Here is a 9,928-nt window from a genome sequence, read left to right as displayed (position 1 = left end):
GGAATCCTAACAGCAAGGGGAAAATAGTCCTTTCATACATAAACTGGAGCAGGCTGTTAATAATACATTATCAAGTCTTGGAATTATACATATTCATATGACAATTATCCTAGCAGCACAGCACCTACAAGGCCCAAGAATTTGGGTTAAAAACTCATGACAATACCAATTCTTCAAAATCCACTTTCTAACTTTACCATAAAAAAGAAAAAAAATCCCAATTTTAGTCCATTAAGAAAAATTAGTCTAAGGACCTCATCTCATCTCGATTGGAAAAAAAAAAAATCAGGGACCCGCCCAGTGGCTCAGGCAGTTGGAACTCTGTGCTCTTAATGCCAAGGGCTGCCAGTTCGATTCCCACATGGGCCAGTGGGCTCTCAACCACAAGGTTGCCGGTTCGATTCCTCGACTCCCACAAGGGATGGTGGACAGCGCCCCCTGCAACTAGCAACAGCAACTGGACCTGGAGCTGAGCTGCGCCCTCCACAACTAAGATTGGAAAGACAACTTGACTTGGAAAACGTCCTGGAAGTACACACTGTTCCCGAATAAATTAGTCCTGTTCCCCTTGCCCAATAAAATCTTAAAAAAAAAAAAAAAATCAGTATTTCCCATCTTGGTAATATATTTTATTCACTAAACTTGATTGTAAACTTTTTTTTTTTAACAAACTTCAACTGCACCCATGTGGGATAATTCTCTTGTTGAGAATATTCAAGACATGCAACTACAAAGAGAAACATTAAACAGAAGAGCTCCCGATGTGACTCATTTCAAGCAAATGAGGCTTTGGAAAGATGTGGTCACTTAATAAAACTGGTTGAAAATCAGTCTGAGGGGGAATTTTCAGAAATTTTAGTATTTGGAGAAGTGAGAAAAATAAGCAATACAACACAGTTAAGGGCTCAGATTCTGGAATCAGGGCTTGAATTTTTCCAGATTCTTCATCTGAAAAATGAGCCAAATGGAGAACAGCTAATCATAAGGCTGTGAGGAAATCAGAACACATATAAAGTTAATAAACTACGGTATATTGCACTATACCGAGCATTTTAACTGTATTATCTTGTTTAATCTTCACAGCTCTCTGAGGCAGCTATCAGTCCTATTTTACAGATGAAGTTAAAAAGTTAAACTTTCAGAGGGAGCCTAGATTCTCTATCAAGTCACAGATTCCAAAGCTTTTCTTCTGCAGTATACTATCTTGAAGAATTGTAAAATACACATTTCTTTTAAATCATAGATCTTTAAATTTTGATTATTTTGTAAGCTTTTAATAAGTTTATAGCAAATAAGTGTTTATAAATTAAACAGTATTTGTTTTTTACACTAAGCAGCTTCCTCCAATTCTACCGTATCAAAATTACAATAATTAAAATATTTTCAATAACCTTTACATTAACTCAAAACAAGCCAATTTAGGAAATTACCAAACTACCTAATTAGATACATTATAGAAATGTATTCATCCTTTGTAATATTTGGCTCCCTTTTCTGGCAATCATTATTCCACAAAATTTACATTCCAAGACTGAGAAAGGTGAGTATTAGCTAATTAAGAGTGCTTTCACAACATTCTTGTTATTGCTTCTCAACCCATTTACAGAAGATGACTTAACTTTGGTACTCAACTTAACATTCTCAAAAGTCACTCATTTCTAAAGGTTATCTGATGAAATAAAAACTGATGAAATATTTCAAATAAATAGAAGTATCCTTGTCAATTTCTAGAATATAAAATAGAAATAATTTCTACATACTTAAATTGTACCACTTATGTTCAATTTTCCTATTCCAATACAACTGACATGTGAAAGGTCATTTCTTAATCTATGTAATCACCATTACTGCTCAATATGCAGCATCTAGAAAGCCAGGAGAAACACTAGAAAGATAACGAAACATCTTGGGTCAGAGTCTGAAGAAAAATGGAAGAGAATATACTACAGTAGAGTAATGCAATCAGAATCACACAAGACACAAAAACAGGATTCCAGGTCATTACTCATAAATATAATTCAATTGAGCAGGCTCATTAAAGAGCTAAGCATGGCTCACTATTCTTCTGAGATTTGTAACCAAAAATCCCCATCTAGATCTTGATTTGCAAACCATATCTTCTCTATCCACTAAAAGTTGTATGTAAAGTATGCAAAATTACTTCGTTGTAATTTACAATGACTAGTATTAAGAAGCCTATTTGCAGGAACTGGTTCTGCATTGGGGGAAAAAAAACACAACTTCTTGAAAAGGTAAAATAGCTTAAAGCATTTAATATCTAAACAAATCAATCTGTTAACAGCAGTAGTCACAAAATATGCTTAATATAGAAACCCACATTTATGTCTTTTAAGAAAAAGTGTAAATTGTATTTTACCTCAAAACATAAATTATTAACCCACTTAAAGAATCTGCAATGGTCAAAATCATGGTGAATTTTAAACAACTTCAGAATAAAATAACCTTAAGTACTTTATACTGCTTTGTATCTTAAAAATGCTTACAACTTCTCATAAAAATAGTCTGAAGCAACTATTTTTTCTTTTATTCTTTAACAGACAGGTTCAACATTATGGGCAACATTCTTAAAATCTTAAGTATCACAGACTTTCAGATAGTCAAATACTATGGTCCCCATTTCTTTTGATGTGGTTTATTCCACTAGGAAAAAGAAAAGCATGGTAGACAACTTAATACGTTTTTACCAAATCGATAGTACAAAAGTTTTAAGACTCTACAGAACTACACATCGTACCTAATGTATCATTAAAAACAGAAGACAGTATTTTCTTCAGCAAATAAAACAGCATACTGCTATGCTGTTAATGCCTATCTTTTAATGTGTACTGTCATTCATAAATTATTTACAACTTCTACTCTGTGAAGAGGACTAGAATGTAAATTTTCTGCAAAACTGGAAAAAAGCAATACAAAATTTGTGAAAGCCTGTGTATATTATACAAAAGTAAGCCAGTTTTTCTCTTCAAATATCAGATATTGTATGAGTGATATTTTGCACGTTATTATAGTAATTCTTGAGGATGTTTTAATGCTGGAGGTAAGTTTACAGGCCTTGATTCTTCATCAAGGAGTACTAGGTCTTCTATTTCACTCCCTCTATATTTCCTTTTACATATTTTTACTACCACCTTTTTCTTGAGAAATAGCTTCAGTGCTTCTCTTGATGCAACTGCTTTTGCATTTTCTTTGCTTTTCCCACAGCCAGTGCCCAAATACACAGACTTGCATCTCAATTCACAAACAATACTTTCTTGAGAGCTCTTATTTTGAGGCAGATCTGCCAGTTCTTTTAGTGGGACAAAAAACACATCCAGTGTTGCTTTCAGAGCCTCGATAGCTGCATTCAGGAGCTCTCCATGATTCACATTGGGACTAAAGCCACCTACGGCTACCAACTTCCATGCTACTGTTTTATACAGTCTATTGAAAAAAGGTTGCTTCTGTTTCACATCTTCATTGGTTAACTTGCAACAAGAGAATTTGACAGAACTCTCACTTGACTGGGAAGTACTTTTAGAAGGCAACTGCGATGTGCTAGATTGAGAACTACCCTTAGACGCCAGCTGGGACACACTTGCTAAGGAAGTGCTTTTGGAAACCAGAGATCCACTGGTCTGGGAGCTGCTCTTGGAAGCTAACAGTGATGCAGCTACCTGCGAAGTGCTTTTGGATGTCAGCATTGGTGTATTTGCTGATGTGCTGCTCTTGGGAGTTAGTAAGGATGTGCCTGATGAGGAACTGTTCTTAGAAACCAATGATGAAAGACTTGCCTCTGAACTGGTTTTGGAAGTTAACCCACTTGAAGTTGTCTCTGAACTAGGTTTAGAAGACAACAATGGCAACTCTACTTCTGAGCTTCCTGAGGAGCCCAACAAGGGCACCTCAATCTCTGAGATGCTTGGAGAAGCTGAGACTGAAGAACCTTCCAAAGCACTTTTAGGTGATCCACTTTGTTGTTTGGAGTCAGTGGACTGGCTCACATGACTATTCATACTGGATTTCAACAATGAAGAAACAAATAATGCTGAACCATGTTTATCTGGGGCTTCTGATTCAGAAGCTTTTCCAGATCCTGCTGTTGTTACCTGAGAGGAAATGCTGCTGCTGTTTTGGTTGGAAACGGATCGATCTCCATCACTTGTAGAGCTATTCTGACTCGAGGTGCCAGAGCTCCGAGTAGAGTTCCCACTACTCTCTAATTTGGTAGATGACCCGGTACACGATGAGCTGTTTTCCTGCTGAGCTGATGCACCTTCTGTTTTGGCAGAATTTTTTGCATGATCTTGCTCAACTGCAGAATTGTTTTTTCCTTCTATAACTCGTTTTTTCGTTGGCTCTTCTACCCCTTCTAAAAAGAAGAAAAACAGGTACATAACTAAGTCTACCTCATACATATTAGCTGAAAATTTACAAGACAGACATTCATTAAAATAAAGGCACAAGGCAAAAATATTTCAGGACTAGTAGTTTCTTTAAAAAGTGTGGAATAACTTCATTCATTTCTTAAAAACAGCATTGAACAACATCGTTAATTTCTAATATTAAAAAAAAATCAACAGCATACACAACATCTGATACATGAAAAGCAAAAGCAGTTAAAGGCAACTGTTAAATTCAGAGGCCAAAACACAGACACACACTTTAGGTTCAACATTCCAACTTGATTAATAACATTACACAAATTCCAGCTCGTTAAAAAAAATTAGTAGTAACAATAATTCCTAATTACATCAAACTTATATTCTAAACTCCTATGTATGTTCACATCTATGATCTGCTAACCATTGCTACTTGATATCCCTCTTTTCTTCACCTTGGCAACCAGTTCGTCTCTTGTTGTATGGACTGGCGCATCTGTCACTTTGATGCCTTCGGCCATACTAAGTATTTTGTCCATAACTTTTTGAGGATACCTGAAAAAGAAGGAAAAGCCATTTTTTAAGTGTTTTTTTTTTTCCCTAAGCTACTACTTTTGGTACGAGAAAACGGGCGGCCAGAAGCTGCGTTTCCCGGTGGTAACCAAGCACGTGTACCAACCGCCAGGAACTGCTTCCTGGAACCCCAGGCACAAACGCCCCAGGATCTGGGGGCGGGGTCCCGCCTGGTCCCCCATCAATGTAGTGTCCAGCCGCAAGAGCGCTGTCCGACGTCAATTCCACCAGCAGCGCCCCCACCCGAGGGGGGCACCCAGACCGTAAATCATGTCGGCTTCCGGTAGAGACGCCCTCCGCACCCTTAGAGGGCGGCCGGTCCCCCGATTCCCGCGCTTCACGGCTTCCCCTCCCGGGGAGAGTTCCGGGCCGCAGTCCCGGGGCCGAACACAAAACCCGGAGACGTGCCTGGGGACGCTCGCTTCCTCACTCACCGGCAGCCGAGGAAGACGTGGTTGGCCCAGGCCATGGAAAAGGAGACGAGCTGCTGCAGCTGCCTACTGCGGGTCCCGCTCTCGGCGTCAGCAGCTTCCTCCGTATCAGCGGCGTCGGCGCCGCCCGGGGGGGCCAGCTCCCCGGCGTTACGGAGCAGAAACTCTCGGCGGTGGCGCCAGTGTTTGTCAGTCTCGCCGTCGCTGCGCAGCGCTTCCACCCAGGAGGCCACCCGCGGGTTCTGGCTCAGGTACTCCGACACCTCCTGCGCCATGTTGTGCCCGCAGGTCGCGGAGGCCGCGAGCAGACACTGCACCGGGGAAGAGAAGGTGCGCCGGCGAGCGGCTCTGTCACTGCGGCCTGCAGCGGCGGCCCTCCAGAAGACGCCCCTCGGGAGGCCCAAGACCTAAACAACAGCGCCCCGAGCAGCTGAACCGCCCACTTCCGCCCGCCGCCGGCTCCTTCCCTTTTATAACCTCGCCGCCGCCCAGCGCCCCCGCGTCCTTCCGGCGCGGCTCTCCCAGGTCGCTTTGCGGCGCCCGAGCTGCCGCGACGCTGCGGCCCCGCCGGGCGGCTGGGGGCGCGTCCTCCGGGGGAGGGGACGGGAAGGAAAGGAGGGGGTACTTGCGCCTCCCGCCCCAGAAGGGCGGGCCGCGAGTGGGTGCCCGGGGCGCCCCGGCCCTCGGCGGGCCTGCGGACGTTCCAGTTCGAGTCTGTGACGCCGGGCGCGCTGCCGCCGTCGCCCTCCGCCTCCCGGGCCCGCCGCAGCGCCGTGAGTCGCGGCGCGGAAGGCCCGACGGAGCGGCGGGGGGCAGTGGGACGCCCGGCGGCTGGGTCAGGACGTCTGCGGCCGCGGCGCGTCCTCTCCGACCCGAGCCTCCGAGCCGAGGCGAGGGCGTCCTCGCCCCAAACGCTTGTTTTGAGTTGAGCCAAAATAAACAAAAGCTCGCCTCCATCTTTTGTGTCGGGAAACAGCTTCCAGCGCGGTGTTTGAATGCAGACCCGTGAAGCTCTCTGAGGCCGTTCAAGTCTCTAGGCATGTAGGAAGGAGGGGGTGCGTGCCCATAGTGGTAACAATAATAAAGACAAGGAAGTGGAGCGCTTAAGCCAGTTCAGGGTTGCCCTGCGGAGCCCAGTCTTTGAAACTCGTTACCCCGCCGTGCAGCCCAGGCGACCCCTGCGTCCTCCGGTGGGTTTTGGTCAAGAACACACCGCGCCCAGGACCTTCTGCACCTGTCGCATTTCCTTGAATTCACAAGAATGCCCAACTGGACAAATAGCCAGGAGAGGCGGCGTGGCAAAGAACCAGTTTGTCTTCATCGCCCCAAACCTTTAGCTCTGAACTATTTTTTTCCTTGCATTTTTTTTTTTTCTTCCCGCTTTAGAATGTCCACACATAATACTGCCGGCTTGGTTATTGTTTTGTTCCCAATTTCAGGTACATGTGTAATTGAAGTTTAATACAATTTAATAAGCTAAAATAAGTGATAATGATAAATGACGAAATGAAGTATGATCATGATAAAAATGAAATATGATCATGATAAAAATGAAATGATGATAAATTACGAAATGAAATCGTTTCTCTAACGATTTTGATTTTAAAAGGCTTGAATCAGAATAATCAAGAAAAAAGGTCACTTTAGATACGATTAAGAAACGAAGCCATGTAACTGATATACGTGCTGTAACAATAAAAATGTAGTATGTGAAAATAATACTGCCCACTTTCCTGCAGTGCCGATCAAACTGCATAAAAACATAGGCATAAAGAAATTTTGAAGTTTGGGGTTTTGTTTCTAGTTTATCTCTTCTTTTCAGGGAAAATTGCTGAAAAATTGTAGAGGGGCGTGAAAGGGTGCAGAAATCCGGCAATTTAAAAGACCGAACAAATTTTACGATCTTTCACGAATTCTTTGGCAAGGGGGAGATAGCAACTAAAAGAATCGGATTACCTACCTAGATATTTGCATTTTCAACCAAGAATTTTCTTTTTTTCTTGTTGCATTGTAGCCTTCCCCCCCTGGGCTTCATTGCCCTGAAGGGAGAGTAACTAGAACCTGAATTTCAAAATTATGATTATGATTATGATTTTAAGTCTTTTTCCAGGACCCATCAGCTCCAAGTCAAGTAGTTGTTTCAATCTAGTTGTGGAGGGTGCAGCTCACAGTGGCCCACCGGGGGATCAAACCTGCGACCTTGCGCTCTAACCAACTAAGCTAACCAGCTGCCCCTCAAAATCATTTTTTAAAGTAGGATAATAGCAATATGGTCTGAAAACTGGAGTACTTACTTGCAAGAACCAGGTGCCTGACAGAAAAGATGTGTATTTTTATCTTTGATTCTTATAAAGTTAACTTTGTATGTAAAGATTTAGGGTACAGACCTCAGACCACATAGTAGAGAAAAAGAGCATTTATTAAAAAAAAAAAAGACAAATACCTTAATTTCTTTCTGGGTTGGAGGGATTCAGACAGAAAAGGTGAGAGGAGAACTTGTGAAAAATCAATGGGAGTGGGGAGTGGGGAGTGGGGTGGAGTGGGGGAGGGAAGTGTTGGCTCTGCCTGGACAATTTTGTTTTAAATTAAGCCTTAACATTAATAACTGTCAATATGTTTGCTGCTGTGAGAATTAAATAAGATTGTGAAGTTATATCTTTCATGGGGTTTGTTTCTAAAATCATGTAAATGAAAGATACAATTCCACTGTATAGGCTCACCTCATTTTATTGCACTTTGCTTTATTGCACTTTGCAGATACTGCATTTTAATCATTGAGGCAAGACCCTCTGCTAACAAAAAGATTACGACTCACTGAAGGCTCAACTGATGGTTAGCATTTTTTAGCAATAAAGTATTTTTTAATTAAGGTATGTACATTTTTATTAGACATGATGCTATTGTACACTTAATAGACTACAGTATAGTGCATAACTTTTATATGCACTGGGAAACCAAAAATTTCATGTGACTTGCTTTATTGCAACATTCGTTTTATTGCGGTGGTCTGGATCCAAACCAGTGTCTCAGAGTTATGCCTGTACCTTCTTTTCCTGTGGCGTAGTGATTACCTGAATTTTAGAAAAGCTTCTTGAACAGCTGATGTGAAGAAGTAGAGAACTATGGACTTGATAGGTTCGCAAATGCTAGTTTGATTAATTTCAGTTGCAAGTGACGATTTAAAATGGCTTTTGGTTAAAGGAGGAATTTATTGGCTGTGTTATTGACAGTCCAGGGAATAGACTGTGGAATCCAAGGACCCAAACAACACACTGTATTAGGAAGTCTGTTTCTCTTAATCTCTAGACTTTGCTTTCTCTGTGTTAGCTTCAGTCTCCAGCAAGCTCTTCCTACCTAGTGGCAAGGTGATTCCTAGTAGCCCATGGCATATGTCCTCCATAGCTCAGCAACCACAGCAGAAACAAAATTTATTTTTCCTGAGTTTCTACCAATGTCTTAAGGTTCTGTTAAGAATCCGTTGGTTCTCATATGACTTCGCTCATTTTTGGGATATAAAACTGAAAGCAACAAATGGACGAAATAAGCAAACAAACAAGAAACTCAGATAACAGTATAGTGGTTATGGTTACCAGAAGGAAAGCGAGAGGGAGGGAGGTAGAAAAGGATGAGGGAGTCAACTATATGGTGACAGAAAGAGATTTGACTGGGTTGTGAACACACAATGCAATCTACAGATGATATAGAATTGTACACTTGAAACCTTTATGATTTTATTAACCAGTGTTACCTCAATAAATTTAATAAAACTAAAAAAAGTCCACTGGTTCTGTTGGATCATATATGTAGCCCTTAAATAAGCTTTATAGCCAGGGCCATGAAGTATTCTGATTGTACAGGTCTGAGTCATGTGTTCGCCCTAAGAATAATAAAAAATCTGAATAGGGTCAATATCATGCAAGGAAAATAACAAACTCAACAAAGCGAAGAATTTACACTCAAGGAAATGGAGACAACAGACATGTGAACAGAAGAGTCACCAAATACTGGAAAAGATTTTAAGGTATCATAGTAAGCAGTTTCACATGACACAAGACAAATTCTCCTGTGGGAGAGGTGGTTAATCAGGATGATTTCTTTTTTTCCACATTTTTAGCCAAAGTGATAAATCTTTTTATAGCACTTCTTATATTTATATAGTCACATAAAGAGCCTTCCTAAAAACAATTTCATCTTTAGTCTTCATGTCCTTCCTAATGCCAACAAGATAAGATACTCTTATATGTACTTTCCCATTCCTTTGTGAAACTCCACCTGTGCGTCCCAGAAGGTGGGATATTTAAATCTAGGAGAGAGAGACAGAGATTAGAGAAGAGTTACTGTTTGGAGAAGTAAGTACAGTTTAAGTTCCCATAAACAACTTGATCCTGGCTCTTCAGAATCATGGAAAGTTAGAGCTGGAAGGGGACTTTAAGACTATTTTGTAGATGAGGAAGCTGAGATCAGAGCCGTTAAGTGATTGCCTAAGGTCAATTGTTTAATGGAAGAGCAAGAATATGAAACCAAGGAATGTAGTCTACTGACTTA

The 9,928-nt window shown here is 41.4% G+C and overlaps 1 protein-coding gene across 2 annotated transcripts; it reads right to left on the bottom strand.

Moving 5' to 3' along the window:
* Window positions 1-665: 665 nt before the first annotated feature.
* Window positions 666-5,902, bottom strand: CDKN2AIP (CDKN2A interacting protein). 2 transcript variants are annotated; one of them, XM_081045973.1, is made up of 3 exons: window positions 5,387-5,902; window positions 4,835-4,934; window positions 666-4,369 (listed from the first exon to the last, which is right to left on the bottom strand). In XM_081045973.1, exons 1-3 carry the CDS (start codon window positions 5,656-5,658, stop codon window positions 4,361-4,363), a joined length of 381 nt encoding a protein of 126 aa, XP_080902099.1. In that variant the 5' UTR covers window positions 5,659-5,902; the 3' UTR covers window positions 666-4,360. The 2 variants fall into 2 exon arrangements, with proteins under 2 accessions (XP_080902099.1, XP_080902098.1); XM_081045972.1 differs by having other exon boundaries at window positions 4,804-4,934; window positions 5,387-5,863.
* Window positions 5,903-9,928: the final 4,026 nt, after the last annotated feature.

The sequence above is a fragment of the Rhinolophus hipposideros genome, assembly GCF_964194185.1.
Source record: "Rhinolophus hipposideros genome assembly, chromosome: 4".
NCBI lineage: Eukaryota > Metazoa > Chordata > Mammalia > Chiroptera > Rhinolophidae > Rhinolophus > Rhinolophus hipposideros.
Note: the sequence above shows the minus strand (reverse complement) of the source record. Positions and strands in the feature narration are given on the sequence as shown.

What these genes read in the sequence shown, in the direction of transcription:
- CDKN2AIP (XM_081045972.1), bottom strand. Translation starts at nt 5,658, where the DNA reads ATGGCGCAGGAGGTGTCGGAGTACCTGAGCCAGAACCCGCGGGTGGCC. An exon ending in CACGTCTTCCTCGGCTGCCG is followed by an intron (nt 4,935 to 5,386) that starts GTGAGTGAGGAA and finishes CTTCTTTTTCAG; the next exon opens with GTATCCTCAAAAAGTTATGG. An exon ending in AGGGATATCAAGTAGCAATG is followed by an intron (nt 4,370 to 4,803) that starts GTTAGCAGATCA and finishes TCTTCTTTTTAG; the next exon opens with AAGGGGTAGAAGAGCCAACG.